This window comes from Myxocyprinus asiaticus, chromosome 15 (genome assembly GCF_019703515.2).
Source record: "Myxocyprinus asiaticus isolate MX2 ecotype Aquarium Trade chromosome 15, UBuf_Myxa_2, whole genome shotgun sequence".
Taxonomy (NCBI): Eukaryota; Metazoa; Chordata; class Actinopteri; order Cypriniformes; family Catostomidae; genus Myxocyprinus; species Myxocyprinus asiaticus.
Window position 1 is genome coordinate 1,743,080 of NC_059358.1, and position 21,091 is coordinate 1,764,170.

Here is a 21,091-nt window from a genome sequence, read left to right on the forward strand (position 1 = left end):
TATTAGAAATATAAATTCGCGAGTTCGAATCCCAGCGCGTGCTGAGTGACTCCAGCCAAGTCTCCTAAGCAACCAAATTGTCCTGGTTGCTAGGGAGGGTAGAGTCACATGGGGTAACCTCCTCGTGATCACTATAATGTGGTTCGCTCTCTTGGTGGGGCGTGTGGTGAGTTGTGCGCAGATGCCGCGGAGAATAGCGTGAAGCCTCCACACGCGCTAGGTCACCGTGGTAACACGCTCAAGAAAATCTAGTCGAACAATTTTGTTATAAAATATTATTAATATTTATAAAATGTTTGTCCACCCAAATTGAAGTCAGGTGGAGTAACTAACATGTTGGGCAACCTACCAAAAATATGTAATTTTTACATTTTTATTAAATTTGTATTTTTCTATTTTTATGACACATTTTGTTCAGGTCATGTGGTGTAACCCTGAGAAAACGTATTTATATTCTTGACAGAAATAAATAAATAAATAAAACAAACAAATAAATAAAACATTTAACCTTGAAAAATGTGTTTGAAAACATTTTAGAAATTAACGATAAAGTAGCGTACACTCATTTATTCAAGGTGCGAGGAAAACACCTTTAACTTGATGGTTACACCACATGACATATTTAAAGTCATTAAATACATTTTTTCGCAAAAAAACAAAAACATGTTTTTCAAAAACGTATGAAACCAAATTGGACAAGGATTACATGTCTATGAACTTGACACATGCTTTTTAAATTATTTCACCTTGTACAACCTTATCTGTCAATGACCCGAACTTCACTATTATTCATGTGGAAAATAGTAATAAAGGATGAGTCGGTGTGTCCAAACTCTTGACCGGTACTGTGTATCAACTGATATTAGATAACGCTGCTGCTAATAGATGGAACTAAACATTTAAGGTGTTGATATGATTCAAGTGAATGCTTTTGCATTATTGCTATCATGGCAAACCTATTTCATGTGCAAACTCAGCATTCAATTAAGAGTTCAGATCTTAATATCGCCTAACCCCACAGACAAATATAATACTAGCTACAAATGACTATAAATATCAAAGCAGACCTATCAACACCACAGCAGCGAAAAATCAACTTTCTAAAAAACTCCATTAGGAGAAAACAGCATAACTGCAATCCAAAAACAGGGTGAATGTTACTGTCACACAGCAACACAATCTGTAAGAGAAATTCAGTTCAGTAACACACACACACACAAACTCACTTGCGTGCGTTTGCACGTACCCACACTGCACACAAAACACAACTTACTAACACACAACTATTGAACACAACTGAGGTTAAGACAAAGTCTTGTCTAGGTCACATTTCACCCCAAAATCAAAAAGGACAAATATTTGTATACAGTAACAATATATTGCATACAAAAACCGAAGCGTATTCTAGGATCATTAAGATGTTTAGTATTGTGACATTTTTCTTTTTTTATGACAATGTAGCACTTTTCCCCCCAAAACTGTCATTACCGTAATGCATCCATACATTTTACTTTTGAGTTTTTTTGTAATTCTCACTGGTGATTCAATCGTGATTCCCAGTACTGTAATTTAGTCATTTTAAAAATGTTAATCATTATCTATTATCTATTAAATGTCACATTGGATCTGGCTCTGATACTACACTGAAATTTACCGTCAAAAATAAGGTGACAATGTTTCAGACTTTACAGGATGTGTTTGGATGCCATTTATACTATTCAATGATTTAAACTTGATATGCTAACCATCTTGAACTATAAAAGTCTGCTTTTCACTTTAGCCACATTCGTTAATAACCATAGTAACTACAAAAGTTCATCAAGAGTGACATTTACAGGAGCAGTAATTAATACACATGTAGAGACGGTGCACAGTGTTACTAAATATAAATATCACTAAATAATGACACTAAAATAAAATGCAATTAACATGAACTAAACTACATAAAATACACTATATTGCCAAAAGTATTCGCTCATCTGCCTTTAGATGCATATGAACTTAAGTGACATCCCGTTCTTAATCCATAGGGTTTAATATGACGTCGGCCCACCCTTTGCAGCTATAACAGCTTCAACTCTTCTAGGAAGGCTTTCCACAAGGTTTAGGAGTGTGTTTATGGGAATTTTTGACCATTCTTCCAGAAGCGCATTTGTGAGGTCAGACACTGATGTTGGACGAGAAGGCCTGGCTCGCAGTCTTCGCTCTAATTCATCCCAAAGGTGCTCTATCGGGTTGAGGTCAGGACTCTGTGCAGGCCAGTCAAGTTCTTCCACACCAAACTCGCTCATCCATGTCTTTATGGACCTTGCTTTGTGCACTGGTGCGCAGTCATGTTGGAACAGGAAGGGGCCATCCCCAAACTGTTCCCACAAAGTTGGGAGCATGGAATTGTCCAAAATCTCTTGGTATGCTGAAGCATTCAGAGTTCCTTTCACTGGAACTAAGGGGCCAAGCCCAGCTCCTGAAAAACAACCCCACACCATAATCCCCCCTCCACCAAACTTCACAGTTGGCACAATGCAGTCAGACAAGTACCGTTCTCCTGGCAACCGCCAAACCCAGACTCGTCCATCAGATTGCCAGATGGAGAAGCGTGATTCGTCACTCCAGAGAACGCGTCTCCACTGCTCTAGAGTCCAGTGGCGGCGTGCTTTACACCACTGCATCCGACGCTTTGCATTGCACTTGGTGATGTATGGCTTGGATGCAGCTGCTCGGCCATGGAAACCCATTCCATGAAGCTCTCTACGCACTGTTCTTGAGCTAATCTGAAGGCCACATGAACTTTGGAGGTCTGTAGCGATTGACCCTGCAGAAAGTTGGCGACCTCTGCGCACTATGCGCCTCAGCATCCGCTGACCCCGCTCTGTCATTTTACGTGGCCTACCACTTCGTGGCTGAGTTGCTGTCATTCCCAATCGCTTCCACTTTGTTATAATACCACTGACAGTTGACTGTGGAATATTTAGTAGCGAGGAAATTTTACGACTGGACTTGTTGCACAGGTGGCATCCTATCACAGTACCACGCTGGAATTCACTGAGATCCTGAGAGCGGCCCATTCTTTCACAAATGTTTGTAGAAGCAGTCTGCACGCCTAGGTGCTTCATTTTATACACCTGTGGCCATGGAAGTGATTGGAACACCTGAATTCAATTATTTGGATGGGTGAGCGAATACTTTTGGCAATATAGTGTATCACACAGAAAAACCCAATGGACATAACTGATATTATAAATAAGAAACAAAACTATTCCCTTTAAATAATGAAATATGATGGATCACACAGCTAAAAATGGTCCTGCCTCTCACACTAACATAAAGGTGAAGTGTGCCATTTCTGGCCATTAGTGTTACCAAACAGAACTGCAAAATCAATAACTGTTTTCAAACAAACTTCAAACACTCCCGTTGTCTTCCATTAACCGGGAAAACATGTAGCCCCACCCCAAACTCTCCCCATTGGTTGATCCAGTGTTGCTATGTCCTGTCCAGTCGCGGCGCTCAAAAAAATTAATTGCAATTCTCTTTGGTGCCTCTAAGAGGGCAGAAATGACGCACTACACCTTTAAGAACAGTCTTTGTTGCCGGGCAGATTAGACTTTATTTTTGCAAAGCTGAAATCAGTCCTGTCCCACAAATACGCAAAAACAACAGGTGTTGGTGTTTAATGTGTCCATAGTCTCTATCAGTCCATTCCTTACTGTCAATCATCTGGAGTGACAGCACAGGCTGCGCTGAGGCTATTTTCTGCTGCCCTTGTCATCTTAAAAGGAAAAAGTGTGAGCAACAGTCCTATCAGTAACACATGAATAAACACACTTGCTCGCTGCTTTACACTTCATTACTAGCAGCCTGCAATACAGTGCTCTACTATGAATATTTAAAGGCAAAGCGGTCCAATGAAATTAACTGAACCCAGCAATAACTGGAAAATGTGAATAGTACATCTCAAAAAAGTAATTTCATGTACACAACCAAATCAAATGTTTGGACAGGTTTGACTGAATGCATGTTACTCATGATTCTCAAAATATATAATACGAACATAATAATCCCTGAGAGTGTCATGGTTAAAAATACCACTGTTACCAAGCTGCAGGGGCAACTTGCTCATTATAAAGGCATTTTATCCTGCATGTCCTGAACATTTGGGGGTCGCCAAAGTTCAGGGTTAATTCAAGGCACTTTGTGAATCACAGAAACAGAGGGGCTAATCTCTTGGGCCAGCTGACCCTCTGAACACCTGTTGTCTTGTGGCCCTTCTGAATGCTGCATTATGCCGTTGCGTTCCAAACTAAAGCACAACGCAGCAGCTGCTTTCTATGGTCAAGTCCTCACTCTGACTTAAACATAATCTAGGCAAGTACTTGAACGCAAACCCCTCTTGCTATGCAATGCAAACGCAATTTTATCCGTTGTTGCGCTCTGAAATGTGTCCGTAACATAGCTGGGTCTAAGAGGTGGGCTGGGGGTGTACTGCCCCCCTAGACTTTCCTTGTGCCCCTCAGTCAGATGGCGAAGTGATTAAGGAAGAGAGAACCTATTGCCCACCCTAAAAGCTAGAAATGCCCCCCCACCAGCTCTGGCCTTGGTCAGAATGCAGTACATAAAGAAATGCAAGTACGCAATACGTTCTCAGTGTACTTGCATTTGTTGCCCTACTTGTGCAAGGTATGTTTTGGGAATGTTTCTAAACATATTAATGACTTCACATCTATAAGGTAAAAGAAAAATGCAAAGTAAAAGCAAATTATATATATATTAGTAAAATAAATGAAAAAGGAAGGCACATGAGAAAGATCCACTGCAACATGCAAGCCATGAGTTGTTTTGTTTTGAGGATGCACCAGTCAAGAAAGACAAACTTCGACCTCATCAAATAAATAAATAAATAAACGTGTTCCAAGCACCCCAAGACAAAGTTTTGACTTTCTCCCAAAATCCCTACAATTAAAAGGCACACTGTTTAGCTATCAAAACCACTCCAAACAGGTTCAAAAGCACACCAAAGCTAACTCTCCAAAATAAAAACCAACATCCATGCAAGCTAATCACCCTTTGAGACTGTACGTGTTTGAGTCTACTGGTAGAGCTTATGCATTCTGCTCATAGCAGAGTTTGTTCAGCTTGTTCGCCTCTTAGGTTATGTTAACCGAAAGCCTGTCAGAGAGAGGCATATTACATTGAGTCACGCTGGACAGACGTAGAACACTTTTTTCAGGAGTGGTCAACAGTGCAAATAAAACACAAACACAACAACCACAAACATAAAATTTGAACGAACACACCTCATGACCTGGCGGAAGGGTGGCGAATACAGTAATGAGGAATGATCATCTTCACTATCTCTATGACACACAAAAAAACAATATTTTATAACACAAATGCATCTATAGTGTCTAGATCTCATACATCTCATCACAAAAGTCATAATATTGTTGATCATCATTGATTAATTGTTAAAGGTGAATTGTGTAATTTCTACACCATTAGCGTCACCAAACGGAAATGCAAAAGTAATAATTGTTTTCAAACAAGTTTCCCAAACATTCCCTCATCTGCCATTGGTTGAACAGATAGTGCCGCCCCAATCGGTTGAGCAAATGTTGCCGTGTTGGGTTGGACAGGCTGCTTGAACAACCAGAGCAATAATGAATGTGGCACAGTGTCACAGTGTTTACACTTTTAGGTGAAATCAATCTACAAATTGCTTAATTATAGTTGACTATTCATATTAAACTTGGACAGAGAAAGAGAAAAAAACTAGACAGCCCTGTCAAGGGCCTTAGCATACTTTCCCAAGTCAAAAGAGCCCATCCCCATGTCTCTACGATGTCCTAGTGCCACAATATGGTGTTCTCTGTGGTTGCTAGGGTGTTGTGAAGTGGTTGCTAGGGTGTCATTAAACTTCCCTTAACGCCCCAGGTGAAAAGTGCCCACCCCCATGTCATCAGGATTTTATTTTCCGGAGATATGAGTGATCTGCTCCCTTTTCGGTGTAAAGTTAATGGGATTTTTTAGCCCGTTTTTTCGTGAGTCAGACGAACACCGTACGTGTGATCGCTTAGAAAAGTCATAGCCTCATTAGCCTCTCCTCATTAAGCCAGTCGATTTGACACCTCATTCATGAGTGTATAACAAATGGTGCGGGACGAGTTTTAAGGCCAAAGTATACTTTGGTTGTCTGCGTTGCTGATCGGAACGCATGACGCAAATTTTCAACATCAGCACAGTCTGCGCGGACTGTCCATGCGTGGCCCAGATTTTCTTGATACGCTGACTGTGCATCCGTCCTCGTCTGTGCACAATGTTGTTGATGGTACTAAAAGAGAATCACAAAGCAGTCACAGTGTGCAAGCATCCAACGCGTTCGTATTCGCTCGTGGTCGAAAGAGTATACTTTGAAAGGCAATGAAGTCAACCGGGCACGATCCGAGACCCAACGGAGAAAAGCTAAGTATACCCGAGGTGGAAGATGAAGAACTGGGCCTACACAAGTCAGGACAATAGTAATAGTGGTGCCTTGCTAAAGCAAGCCCCACGAATTACACATTTCACCTTTAACGGAAGGCAATATGAAACATTTTGAAGGTTGTCAATGGAAGAAATTGGGCTACAGATGACAAGACACGGACATCTTTTCCAATATCATATTCTTACGTAAGTCTATTGCAACTATGAAACTCTGTACACAAACAATATACATTTATCAATGGTGTTTTCACACTTACCCATAAGGCCGCTGGATGAATGCTGGGTGTATCTGAGGGACACCATATGAAAACCCTGTGGGAAAAGACACCCTTATTCACTGAAAATATGGACATCTGCGCTGGCTCTCCTTGGCGCGTTCATTAGCATTAATAGCCGCGTTTCCACTATGGGGCCAAATTAGGCCGTGCTCGTGTGTGCCAGGGCCAGTTGCGTTCCCACTGTCACTTCCAAAGCTTCACCGTGCCTTCTCAGGAATTTCTCTAGACCAACAGCCAAGCGCCTTTGGTCCATCGATTACCCTTGGGCCAAAGAAGGCCAACTGGGGATTGAGAAGGCAGAGTTTTGCAAAGTCAGGTCTCTCTTTCCACCAAGCAATGACCAAAATAAGCAAACAAATGGCAGCTTCAGTCTCCACCATGTTCATTTCGAAGGCTAGCTAGTCTCCAGAGTCTGATACCTCAGCTTGAGCTTACCCCTTGCATGTGAAATGGGCAGGTGTGTGACTCTGGCACCAGGGCGGCGTATTAAGGGTGGGTTTTAGGGCAACGCTGTGGGGCTACTGGCATGATGGTGGGAATGCAGATCGTAACTCGCGGTCCGAGGCTATTGGCCCCCAGCCCTCACACAGGCCCGATAGTGGAAACGCGGTGTCCGTTTCATAAACAATTCATTCTTTGGAGCCAGATCTTTTCAAATTAATTCATTGATCCAATTCATAAACCATCTGAATTATTAATTCAAGACTCTGAATCGATTCTCAAGTTCAGCTGACTCAATGATTCAGTCGCAGTGGTTAATGGCAACTTCATTGATTGGTGGATATCTCTTCAGGATTACAGAAAGTACTTCACCAGGATTTTGACAATTAAACATGTTTTTTTTGGGGGTGCAAAAAAACCACAATGACTTATGGCTTCTACAGAAACATATAGGGTACAATGGGGCTAAAACCCCACGGGTAAATGCACTTTTGATTTTAGACAGAACTTTCCTGAACACTTGTTTGTCACTATACACTGCAAAATTCATGAGGTCATCGTGCATAATGTCTAAAGGTTGATTTTAGGGTGATTTAATCTAACATTTAATAACTTTCAAAATATTGCACATTTATGCAGCTAATCAGTATCCCTGAAATTATCAAATTTATTTAAGGACAAAATACTTATTTGTCATTTTCAGTTTTGTTCAAGGTGATTAATTCAAAAGTTTTTCAATAACTGTCCAATAAGTGAAAGGATAGTATTTGGGGTAAAAAGCCCCCCCGTCACAGGGGCTAAAGCCCCCTATAAAACACTGTTTTTCTCAAGTGGGGGAATAGATTTGTTACGAAGAATGAATTAAGTAGGCTTAAATTTACTGATCAAATCACAAGGGAGATTCATTTGAGATGTTATAAAATGTCAAATTTGACAAATTGTGCCCTATAACTAAAGTGTGGGGTAAAACCCCCTTGCTTTTTGTGCCTTTTGCTCCATTGTACCCCATCATCACTTACCTCAGAGCTCGTCTGTCTTTAAAGGTTTACATTATTGTAAAAATGAATAGAATTTTAACTCGCAGAACCCAAATGTTGCGTTCTATTACGAAAGCGTTACTGTAATCACGGTGTGTAATCTCAGAAACCAATGTGAATTAGTGCATGATCACATGTCGCCACACATGAGGACTGTCTGCAGTGTGAAGCGTTAAGTCTGCGGTGAACGACCCCTTACCAGGCTGCATGATCCGTGGCTTGGCCCCTAGGTAGGCCAGATTCACGTTGGCTTTCCTGCCGTCTATGATGGGGTTGGGGTCCTTGCACGCTCTCTCTGCTGCTACGTGGTCAGCCATCGTCACCTACACATATGCGAGAAGAAGGATGTTGCACAATTATAATAGGATAAATGGTGTATTAAAAGTGAAAGCTATAAAAACATCAGTGGGAAAGATTAGGTGGATGGATTAATTTAATTAGATATAATTAGATATTAATTAGAAAACGGCAGTAAATTGTTCAAAATTTATTGATTCCCAAAAGTTGATGGTGTGAATTATTATTTTCAGTTAAAATGTGTTTTTGTTTCTCATGACCCTTTTTTTATTTCGCTCATTAACAGACAAATAGCAAGTAAAACAAAAAATCATATCAATTCTCATAATTTGATTGATCACATTAATTAGGTTTTCTTAAATGCATTTAAGCATCAAATAAACATCAAATAAACAAAAGTTAGGTCAGAGGTAAAAAGGAATCAGATTAGATAACCAAACAAACCAAAAACAAATGGTAGTTTAAGAGATTACTTAACTGATTACAATTTTAGCCATGTAATTTGTAATCAATAACAGACTACAATTCCAAAATAATCTACCTAGCACTGTCTATCTGTTATATAGACAAACAGATATCTATAGAGTCTGTCTGTCTACATACACGTATATCAAGACAGACAGATTTCTGTCTATCTGTCTATGTAGAAAGACTGTCATCAGTCTATGTATATAGACAGGCCATCTATCTATCTATCTGTCTGTCTATCTGTCTGTCATCAGTCTATGTATACAGACAGGCCATCTATCTATCTGTCTGTCTGTCTGTCTATCTATCTGTCTGTCTGTCTATCTGTCTGTCTATCTATCTGTCTGTCTGTCATCAGTCTATGTATATAGACAGGCCATCTATCTGTCTGTCTGTCTGTCTATCTATCTGTCTGTCTGTCTATCTGTCTGTCATCAGTCTATGTATATAGACAGGCCATCTATCTATCTGTCTGTCTGTCTATCTATCTGTCTGTCTGTCTATCTGTCTGTCATCAGTCTATGTATATAGACAGGCCATCTATCTATCTATCTGTCTGTCTGTCTGTCTGTCTATCTATCTGTCTGTCTTTCTTTCTATCTGTCTGTCATCAGTCTATGTATATAGACAGGCCATCTATCTATCTGTCTGTCTGTCTATCTATCTGTCTGTCTGTCTATCTGTCTGTCTGTCATCAGTCTATGTATATAGACAGGCCATCTATCTATCTATCTTTCTGTCTGTCTGTCTGTCTATCTATCTGTCTGTCATCAGTCTATGTATATAGACAGGCCATCTATCTATCTGTCTGTCTATCTATCTGTTATATAGACAAACAGACATCTATAGAGTCTGTCTGTCTACATACACGTATATCAAGACAGACAGATTTCTGTCTATCTATCTATGTAGAAAGACTGTCATCAGTCTATGTATATAGACAGGCCGCCTATCTATCTATCTATCTATCCCCTCACTTTTAGAAATAACTAAATTCTTACCCCCAGCTTAGTCGTCTTTGACTATTGTAAGTTAATGTTGTTAAACAGATGAAAACATTTTACATTTGGGTAACTTTCTGCGAGTTTTAAATCTCTGACCTCTGTATTGTTACACTGTTAAAAATGTCTGTAATTTTAACAGTAAAAGACTGTAAAAATGCAACAAATTGTTTTTTAATTGATTAACAAGTATTAAATGTAAAATATACAGTAAAAAAAGTAATATATTTTAAAAGACAACACAGCAGTTTGTAGTATAAAATGTTGTAAAAATTAAATATTTTTGATGTAAAAGTATGATTTTCCTGTAAAATTAATGGTATAAATTTACACTATCACCCCTGGAGTCGCGAGTTTGAATCCAGGGCGTGCTGAGTGACTCCAGCCAGCCCTCCTAAGCAACCAAATTGGCCCGGTTGCTAGGGAGGGTAGAGTCACATGGGGTAACCTCCTCGTGGTTGCTATAATGTGGTTCTCGCTCTCAGTGGGGCGCATGGTGAGTTGTGCGTGGATGCTGCAGAGAATAGAGTGAAGCCTCCACACGCACTAGGTCTCCGTGGTAACGCGCTAAACAAGCCATATGATAAGATGCGCGGATTGATGGTCTCAGACGTGGAGGCAACTGAGATTCGTCCTCCACCACCCGGATTGAGGCGAGTCACTACACCATCACGAGGACTTAGAGCACATTGGGAATTGGGCATTCCAAATTCGGGAGAAAAGGGGAGAAAATAAAAAAAACAAAAAAAAACAAAAGGGTAAATATTTACATTATGTTTAACAGGAGAGTCCATGTATTTTTTACAGTAAATTATTGTTAAAATGACAGTAAAAAACAATAATCGGACATTCCCAGAATTCCCAGCATGACCCATCATATTTCATTATATTTTATGGGAATAGTTCTGTTTCTTCTCATTTTTAATATCAGTTATGCACATTGGGGTGTTCTGCTTTATATTTAATGTAGTTTAATGTTTACTGTATTATTTTAATTTCACACGTGTTACCCTGATGGTGTTTAGTGTTTGTGTGAGCGACACTGAGCACTCTACATGTTTATTGATTATTGCCTCTATTGATGAACTTCCTGTCATCATGTGCTCTTCTGTAATTACTATGGTGATTAACAATACATTATAAAGTAAAAAGCAGATTTTTACCGTTTCAGAAGGTTATGATTTTTTTTACTGTAAATTGAACAATTATTATTTATAATTTTTTTACAGTGCCAGCGTGTAAACTGTCAAATTTGCAGATTCTCTGAAAAGTTGTTTACATTTTTGCTGTATTTTTTCATAATTATTCTGGCAACCACAGCTGCCAGTTTTTTGTTTTTGTTTTTTTTTCTGTAGTAAAAACAACAGGATTTTTTTTTTTTTTTACAGTGTAGTCTTTTTCATTGAAACACTGAATGACCAATAATGTCTCCTGTACAACCACCAGCCAAAAAACTGAAGTGGACCGACATTCGGGATTGAGTCATGTGTGTTACAGCAATACTAATATATCATAGTTATATACTTCTAAACAATATGTTGTTCTTTGAGTTTCACATTTTTGTGTTTGCTATTGTATTGAATTTAGATGAATGGTAGTGGTGATGATTGTGGCATATTTATTTTAGAAAAAGAAAAAAGATCAGAGAGGTGACACAAGCTTCTGAAATTGTTCAGGTAAGATCATATTTGACACGGTTATTAAGGAACTTTGATTCTTTGGTTCTGGCTGACTGGATCAATGTTTGAAATGTTAAATTATATGATTATGTTAATTATATATATTTTCATTCATACATGGTTTCTACATTTTAGTTCTAATTATTAGAGTTTTATAAAAAATGCTGTTTCTTATAAGATCAGTTCATATGATTTATTTCAAATGATATCACATATTCTTAAAAATGTAAAACATTAAAAAAAAAAAAAAAAAACACTGATGAGAACGCCCTTGTCGACACAAACGTTCGAAACTGTTTATTTGTGTTGTTGGCAGTAGTAGCGCCAGCGCGTGCAGCGCAAAAACGGAATGGGACACCCGGTTACTGTCGGCACGATGCAATGGACGCTTCCAGTGTAGACAGTATCACCGATTATAATGGGTTCTATTGCTTTTGATGGGCCGCTCGCGTCCAGTGTAGACAGTGTGTTAGAATGCGTCCCCCCCAGTTTTCAGATCGTTCCTACGCCCCTGCTATCTATACTTAAAGTTCGGCTCACAAGTTTAAATATAAGGTACATAACATGCATTATGAATTATTTAGAACTGCACTAATCTATTTGACATACAACTTTACATATATTCCGCAAGACAAAATAATAACTGAATTTACACACATTATCCTTTTTAAAAAAGCTAAACATCTTACATATTCTGCAGAGCACAACTGTATATCCATTCATCCAGACAGACAGACAGACAGATAGACTTACAAATCCATATCCTCTGGATTTTCCAGTATGTCTGTCTGTAATGACGACAGCTTCATCGATTTCTCCATACACTTCAAAGTATTTCCTGAGGCTTGAGTCGGTGGTGTGATACGGAAGACCTCCGACGAAGATCTTGGTGTAAGTGGTGTCCTGCGAGGTGTGCATCCTCAGCGGCGTGACGGGCGCAGGTCAGCGGGGTAAATATGTGCAAAACTTTTACTACGATTGGATAAATACCTTTATCAGTGAAACAGGTGTATAAATAAATAACAGTTAACGTGGGTGGATAGGTACACTGTGAGTCAGGCGTTAAACCTCAACACGCCATGTGGTTTAGCGGCTCTCACTCACGCCTTTGACTCGCTTAGACTCCGCCCACTTTAAAAACGCTCCGCCCTAGATCCGCCTACTACCCCCAACGCTCCGCCCTATCCCGCCTATACTTTATAAAACACTCCCCTTCCCTGAAGGAAGTTATCGCTCACTCACTGTCACATGACATTATAATAATTTTGTCCATTTAAGTGTTTTATTTTTATTTTTTGGCAAGAACCATTTCACAGTGTTGCAATTTGTTTGTCACAGCACAACGTTCTAAAAACGTTCTAGAAGCCACACCTAAAATAAAATACAAATAATAGAAGCCACACCTAAAATAAAATAAAAATAATGTAAATAAAAAATAATAAAAAAACCCCAATATATTTATTATATTAATGTGTTTGACTTGGATTGCAAAATCTGCATATTTGATCGCAGGGTCGTTTCTAGGCATTGGTGAACTAGGCGGTTGCCTAGGGCGCCATTAGCTGAGGGGGGCGCCAAATCGGAAATACTCGCTAACACTTCATCGTGCTGACCAAAACTACGCCCCTTATTAGCGATCTCGCCCAGGGTGCCAAACTGGTCAGAAACGGCACTGTTTGTGCGTCGTGCCGCAGCGTGATTTAGCTCTGGGGCGGTTCTAGACCCTGTCATCTCAGCCCCCCTAAAACTATCAACTATCAAACTATCAATTCAAAACTTATTTGAAAAGTATAGTTTTTACTTTTTGAAAATAAAAATGAAAATAACCCAAAAATGCAGGAAATGTGGATAAGAAAAATAACAATGGACTAACAGGCAGTTTGATCCGAGTTTTTAAATACGTTTTTATTCTCTTTGCTATTCTGCGCATGCGTGGTAACCCTTCGTACGTGCGTTGCCAGCTACCTGCTTCATTTGAATGGAGAAGCAGCTGTGCTGCATATATGTTTCATGAAACATCCCACTATGAAGGTATTTTCTATGATTTTTGACTTGTTTGCTAGCCTGCATCAATGTCTTCAATATATACAATGTCTAAGGAAATCTGCCCTCTCAAATTAGCTAGCGGTAATAATAATCCAGCCAGTTTATAATTCAAGATTACTTGGTCAAGCTTTGCAAACTGAAGCAATTGAGTTTTTAGTTGACTGTCATAATCAGTGTTGGGTAAGGTACTTAACCTCGACCAGATGCGAAATACAAGGATAGACATGAAACGGTTCTTTTAATTCTTTCAAATAAATCATATAAAATCAAATAAATTATTCATGAACTGGCCAAAGAATTTAAAGGGGCAGCGTTAAATTAGAAAACATACATTTTAACATTAGATGTTAAATTTCGATTTTAAATGCACTATTGTTTTATATAGAATTGTTCTATAGTCTATACAGTAACGCAATTACATCAGAAGTAACTGTAATCAAATTACTGAAAAATTAAGAGTAATCCATTACTTTTTTAAATGAAAAAGTAATTTAATTACATTAATTGATACTTAGTAATGCATTACACCCAACACTGGTCATAAATTACACATTTCTTGAATACAAAGTCTATATTTTTTGCCTTCGCTAGCAAACAGTAATACTGGCTAATAATAATGATATGATGGCTAACAAGATTATAATATTTACATTTGTGTCGTCATGAAATTTGGCAGTGGCATTCACAATACCTAAGTTTAACCTACACAAATAAAATTAAGTTCCAAAAAGGACATAAAAGCGTTGTAAAAGTTCTCCATGTGACTCAAGTTGTATATCCCAAATCTTCTACTGCGATACGATCACCTTGGGTGATGAACAGATCAATATTCAAGTCATTTTTCACGCTTAAATAAAATAAAATAAAATCGTTGATCAACTTGTGCATACATGGCCTAAATCATGTGGCATCAAGCTATTTTACATCAAACCTCATTAGCTCTTGGATGTCAGTCATGTTTTTTTGAGAACCAGTGCAGGTTCATGTTAGTTTTTGAATCGGGCTGTGTGTGCTATGTTATGATTTGATTAGAGAGTAAATAACAAGTTTAATTAATGCTGCAAGGAGCAATGCGGATTCCTCCTCAAAACTGCAAATTATGTAAAAATGTACATGGTAGAGACATGTACTTCACACATGTACACAACATTTCATTAATTTGTTATTAAACATTGCAAGAGTCTTCATATGAACTGGTGATTGAATCAAAGTATCGGTTTTATGACTAGCGGATTTGTAAAGCATTATTTTAGCGTTAGCGATAAATAATAGTAAACTGTAATTCTGTCATCTTTTGACATATCAAGGTGAAATTTTGCACAGTACTTCAGAGTGATGTCATCTTGAAGCCTGTTAGGTTGGAAAAAACATTAGTCAAAATGGCATTAGATTTTTTTGGACATATGGATATTGAGACAATGTGGACATTTACGTAAATGCGCACCTTTCTGTCATTTTTTATTGTATTCATTTTTGCTAAATATCAAATTGAAAGACATGTATCCTACACATACATACCGAGATTCAAGTCAATTGGAGCTATGGTTCAGGAGGAGTAGATTTTTGTAGTTTTGGACAAATTTGTATTGTACAGGAAAATCCATCATGGTGGACTTTATGGGTTCTAGAGGCTTTTTTGTTCCTCATGAGAAATGAGGCATATATACCAGGTTTCAGAAATCTTGGACTGATGGGGTAGAAATGGCATCACTTTGAAAATGGACAAATTGGGGTGTGGCCTGTAGCGCCAACTATAGCCTCACGTGGGCCATTTTTGGTGGGGTAGTTACTCGTGGCCTGTAGTATCAATGTGCCAAATTTCAAAACTTTTTACCAAGGAGATCTTGACTTATTGGGCAATTTAGAGCTACAGGAATAATAATAATTAGAAGAATACTAACTACTACTGTAGAATACTCCTACTGGAGGAATCCTAATTACAGTCTGTTCGTCATACAAATTGTTAGTATTCCTACAGAAAACTTGGAATATACAACTCAAGACAGATAAAACAGAACTTTTACACCTTTATGTCCTTTTTGGAGCTTGAAAGTTTTGGTCACCATTGCCTTTCAATGTACAGACAAAAACAGCTGTCTGATGATGAACAAAAGGCATAAAGGTTTGGAACCACATGTGGGTGAGTAAATAATGACACGATTTTCATTTTTTTTGGGTGAACTATCTCTTTAACACTTAAAAATAAATAAAAGGCATTGAGGCACCAAAACTTGTTTCCCCTTCATGAGAACTACTGTTATTTCCTTGTCTGGATAGAATGATTGCTGAGCTAGAGAGACGATTTTCTGATGTAATTGCTGAGATAATCAAAGGCATTCAGACGTGTAGTCCAACCTCTCAGAGTTTCCTGTCTGAGCCTGATTTGGCAGTACTGGCACAACATTACAAATTTGATTTGAAGCCAGAGGAAGCTGTGGTAGCCAGAAACCTTCCGAAGCGAAAGACACAGGCTGGTGGTGGCCCAAATGACATGATCATGGTGTATAACCAACTGGATGGGGACATGTTTCCGTTAGAGGTTGACCGATATATCGGTTTTGCCAATTAATCGTCACCGATAACAGATTTCTGGAACTATCGGTTATCGGCAAAAATCCACACCGATAGTTTTCCCCATTGCGTCCAGTGCTGGAGTGGCTTAGAAGGGTCCACAGTATGAGAGCGGCCTCTAGAGGCTAAATAAAAGCATCACTTCACTGACGACTTGTGGTGTTTGTTTTGACACGTGAGAATACACTCTGCTCCGTACGGGACTCGAACCGGCACTAAAAAGGAGGCTAAAGGCTACAGCCTCTAGTGTTTGTCACTAGTGCACCTCTTGAGGTCAGGAGAGTGAGGTTTATACACATTGCACAGCTATCTATCAGTTGGCCACCATTACACTCACCCCCTAAACCTCACTCCCATCCGGGTCACGGCACCATTGTGCCGCTCCTGTTCTACCCGCTCTGTACGGGACTCGAATCGGCATCTCCGTCATGGGAGGTGGGTGCGCTAACAAGGAGGCTAAAGGCTACAGTCTCTAGCATCAGTCGCTAGTGCACCTCTTGAGGTCAGGAGAGTATATACACATTGCACAGCTATCTATCAGCTGGCCACCGTTACACAAGTCCTACCCAAATGTTTAAATGTCACGATTGTTACCATCTATTTGCATTAGTTTATATCCAGCTGGTCACGTTTATGCATTCGTTAGCCAGCTAAGTTGCATATTTAAAGCCTGTGACGTGAGAAAGCAAATTAATATCTTCATGCAGCCGAGAGAAACGTATAAACAAATCAGAAACGCATTTGATTTCAATTCTTTTTTTTTTTTATTATCACTGTAATACGATGACTTCAGATCGATCACATTCTTGTGCTAAAAAAGGCTAGACACAGCACAACAAATACAGTTAACATAAAGCAGGTGTCTCAATATGCTTTTAAAGTTCTTTTTAATTAGACACATCATCTAAAAAAACAGCACTTTTGCACGAGACGCTGAATAACCAAAAACAAAAGGAAACAAATATGTTCGTCTAGCACACGTTTACATACAAAAACAAATGAATGCTTGCAAAAGCGTTCGGTGTGAACAGCCCCTTACAGTTGGTGGAGGTCTTTGGCCATTGCGTCTTGCCCTCTTATAAGCGTTTCTCAGATTATGAGTTGTTTAAATGCTTTCTTAGGAAAGATGTTCAATTTGGAAATCTGTGTCTCGAGATTCTCGCGTTCGGTTCCAGTCTGTTGTGTTCTGTCTGATTGAACAGCCCCTGACCTGTGCTCATAGTCTGAGCCGCTTCACCACCGAGTTCAGCCGAATACCACTGCTGTCTGTGAATATTGCTACTCTACATACAACTGTACTGAATAAAATACAATGTGGTATTTCACTGTTATTATGAAGCTTGAGTCTGGAGTAGTAGGAATCAGTGCAAGTGTAACGCCATGTGAACTGTCTATTGAAGCGTTTTCCCCCCTCATTTTACTTTTGACTTAACATTTGAGAATATGGACCGACTAAAACTTTTTATTTATTTTATGCAAATTAGTTGAAAATGAAATGCTCTTTTTTTAACAGGCAGGATAGGAATGTTCTTTGCAATAATATAACGGTGCTGAATGGGTTATTTATTGCGCCCTCTTGTGGACTAAGGAAACAATGACAACTTAAAAATCAGCTGATTTTAAAATGTAAATATTATTTCATATATATTCATATTTATTTAATTTAAAAACGTACAAAACATTTTCATGGTTCATTTAGTACTGTTTATTTTTGTAATAAAGTTCAGCACTATTTTAATTGAGTGTTATTTTTTTATTCAGTATCAGTTTTAAAAACAATCGGTTGATTAATCGGTTATCGGCAGGTACTGCCTAACTTAGTTATCGGTATCTGTAAAATCCACTATCAGTCGACCTCTAGTTTCCAACCCTGAAAGCTCTTATCCAGGCAGCCATAACTATACCTGTCAATAGTTGTAGATGTGAACGATCTATTACGTTGCCTCCACAATTGGCTCAGGGGAACAATGGGTCAAAACAGGCTCCATCACTTGGCTGTGATGTCAATTGAAATGGATATCTTTGGTTGCATAGACCAGGACAAACTTATTGACTGTTTTGCATCTATGAAAGACAGGAGACATAGCTTAATGATACCATCTAAAAAATAACTGGACTACAAAGGGGAATTTGCCCAGATATGGGGGAAATGGTCATCTTCTCATGAGGTTGTAAAATATTACCGTTTCAAAGTGTAGTATTGTTGTGTGAGCATTTTCAAGTTTAGATATTGCATGTTTCTGCCATAGAAGTGAGATTAATGAACAGCGGTTTGTGTGGTTTTACTATAGTATGTATTGTGTTGTCACAATACCAACATTTCAGTAGTCATACCAATACTTGTGAAATTAATAAATGATAAAAAACAATGGCATTGGTTTAAAAGAAAAACAAGTAAATATCTGTCAGTAATGCAATGAAGAAAAAAGAAACACACTACAAGCTATAAAACAAAGAGTGTTAAGTTTTTCATCTAAAGGGTTTATTTAAGCTAAAGTAATCCAGCCACGAGCACCGATTTTGTCTTTATCGTGTGAATATTGCTTTATTAATGACTGCACTCATACTGTAACTGCAACATGTAATGCACAGAGATTATGTTGGTTCCTCACAAATGTGATCGTTTGCATTTATATTTGTGCTATCGACATGCTGCAATACACAGCCACAACACTAGTTGGCAGTATCGGCTACAGTAGCGAAGCAACCGCAGCGCAGAGCGCGCACACACTGTTCAGACAGAACGCACACACTAGGGATGGACGATACCTCTTATTTTCTTTTCGATCCGATACCAAGTACTTTTAGGCCAACATCGCCGATATCGATACCAATACCGATACCTCTATTACATTAAATTTAATTAAATTTTATTTTCTTTTATTTTTGGATAAAATGACTTTAACTTTAAATATTACTTACATTTTGTTTAGTTTTTTCAGCGGAAGAAAAAATAGTTCTGGTGCCATGCAACTTTTTGCTAATATAATTCTTTTTTTTTTTTTCACTTCAAAGCTAAATATTCATGGCATCTAAATGATAAGATCACTAGTTTTAAAAAACAACCTCAGAATCGATATTTTTATGTGAGGATCAGTATTTTTGATACCACATCAGTATCGGAAGTATCGATACTTTAGTATCAATCCGCCCATCCCTAGCACACGCATACAGTATAGACTGTCATCTGTCAGTCAAACAGTACACGTGTACTGATATGACCGGTACTGCATTAAGACTGGTATTGTTACATTTATAAAATGTTAGTATCGACTTGGTACCAAAGTACCGGTACTTTTGACATCACTATATTATATAGTAATATAGTGGTCCCGATTTACAAAGAGGCACCACTTAGGCAATAGTCTCTTGCTTCCCATCCTCATTGCTGGCTAAGCCCCCCTAAGGATGAAATCCTAGAACAGCCCCTTAGCCTATATTAACCTGGGGCCTAGTAGCTATTAAAACACCACCAGATTTCTGAATCTCATTTAATTACAAGAATGGACCATAAAACATGAGCATGATTGCAAATTGGCCCCATTCACTTCCACTGTAACCTCAATTTTTGCTTTTTTTTTTTTTGAAGAAAAGGAAATTAATTTTTGACACAATATTATGCCCAAAATGCTGTCAATTGAGCTGAACCCCCAAATATTCCTTTAAGTATGCTTTGCTGTGTGTAAATGTCCTAAGTGTATTGCGATGAAGTCATTGGCAACACTCAGAATTGCTGTGTCAGCTGTTCACTGATGACCTCACTCACTGACCTAGTGACCCAGGACCTCAGCATGAGCATATAGGTCAAAGTTCATACTGAGATTTGGACAGTTTACTGCTTGGAAAGAGATTATTTTGGACAACTAAGGAAGGACACAAGACAAAGGTGTTTGTAAACATTCTGTATTCTACAGTATCTTTGTACTAACTTGAACAGTCTGCAGATACAATATAAATACAATACAATTCTGTACATCATAATAGTGTAAATACTATGTTCATACATTTTATGTACAGCTCCTTTGTCAAGGAGAGCAGCTTTGTTGTCTTTTACATAAGGTCTTGGGTTTTTATTTGACCTTCTCCAGTGACAGTAATAATAATCACTTCTTATGAGATCCACAGTTCTTCATGTAAAACTGAGCAATAACAACAGCACCGGTCATGGCACACACACTATCATTATTCAGGCAACATCCCATTCCCTGACATTACCCATCTCCCATTCATACCTAAATAAAACATCATCATATTGGCTTTAGTATCACAAACTATTAAAATCTTACTCAACATTTAAACATGAATTTAAATGCTTAAAAGCTTCAATATTAGGCGGGTAAACCTAGAAGTCGACCATCTAAAAAAGAGCCCATTTGAGAAACGGGACTTGTGTCACTTAAGGGTATTTCTGATATGCGAGTAATTTACGTGAGTAACCCAATAGCGCACCCTACCGCCAACAGTCTGAAAAATGAAAACAAGGTGCTCTCCACATCAAGTGACCACACTATACAGATTTTGTCAAACTCCTGAGAAGCGTCAAATCAGTATCTGAGAATGCATAAAAGTTTGTACATTACGTAACTTAATGTGCAACCCAGGATAAGCTACTCCAGTGCAAGCGATCAGACAGCAACGCTGAAAGTTTCGTTATTAAGATATTGGCAGTCCTTCAACATTTAGAGCACTCAACCAGCCAATAATGCGACACAGGCTTGCCATCCAATCGAAATACCTTCAAAACATAAAAATCAACCACAGTTTTGAAGTTCCGATGGGGATGTGGTCTTCCA

The 21,091-nt window shown here is 38.5% G+C and overlaps 2 protein-coding genes across 3 annotated transcripts in view; one reads left to right on the forward strand and one right to left on the reverse strand.

Moving 5' to 3' along the window:
* The window catches only part of LOC127453218 (E3 ubiquitin-protein ligase znrf2-like), a 425,349-nt gene that overhangs the window by 207,753 nt on the left and 196,505 nt on the right, over positions 1-21,091 (forward strand). The gene's annotated exons all lie outside the window — the stretch shown is intronic.
* The window catches only part of LOC127453078 (RNA-binding protein 24-like), a 111,289-nt gene that overhangs the window by 5,823 nt on the left and 84,375 nt on the right, over positions 1-21,091 (reverse strand). Inside the window, exons 1-4 of one of the 2 annotated variants that reach the window (XM_051719118.1) lie at positions 12,435-12,744; positions 8,436-8,559; positions 6,738-6,792; positions 5,295-5,354 (exon numbers count right to left, since the gene is read on the reverse strand). In XM_051719118.1, the coding sequence (XP_051575078.1) occupies positions 5,295-5,354; positions 6,738-6,792; positions 8,436-8,559; positions 12,435-12,599 (404 nt within the window). In that variant the 5' untranslated portion in view covers positions 12,600-12,744. Of the gene's footprint in view, positions 1-5,294; positions 5,355-6,737; positions 6,793-8,435; positions 8,560-12,434; positions 12,745-21,091 lie in introns of those variants that run through there. The other variant, XM_051719117.1, reaches the window with a different exon arrangement.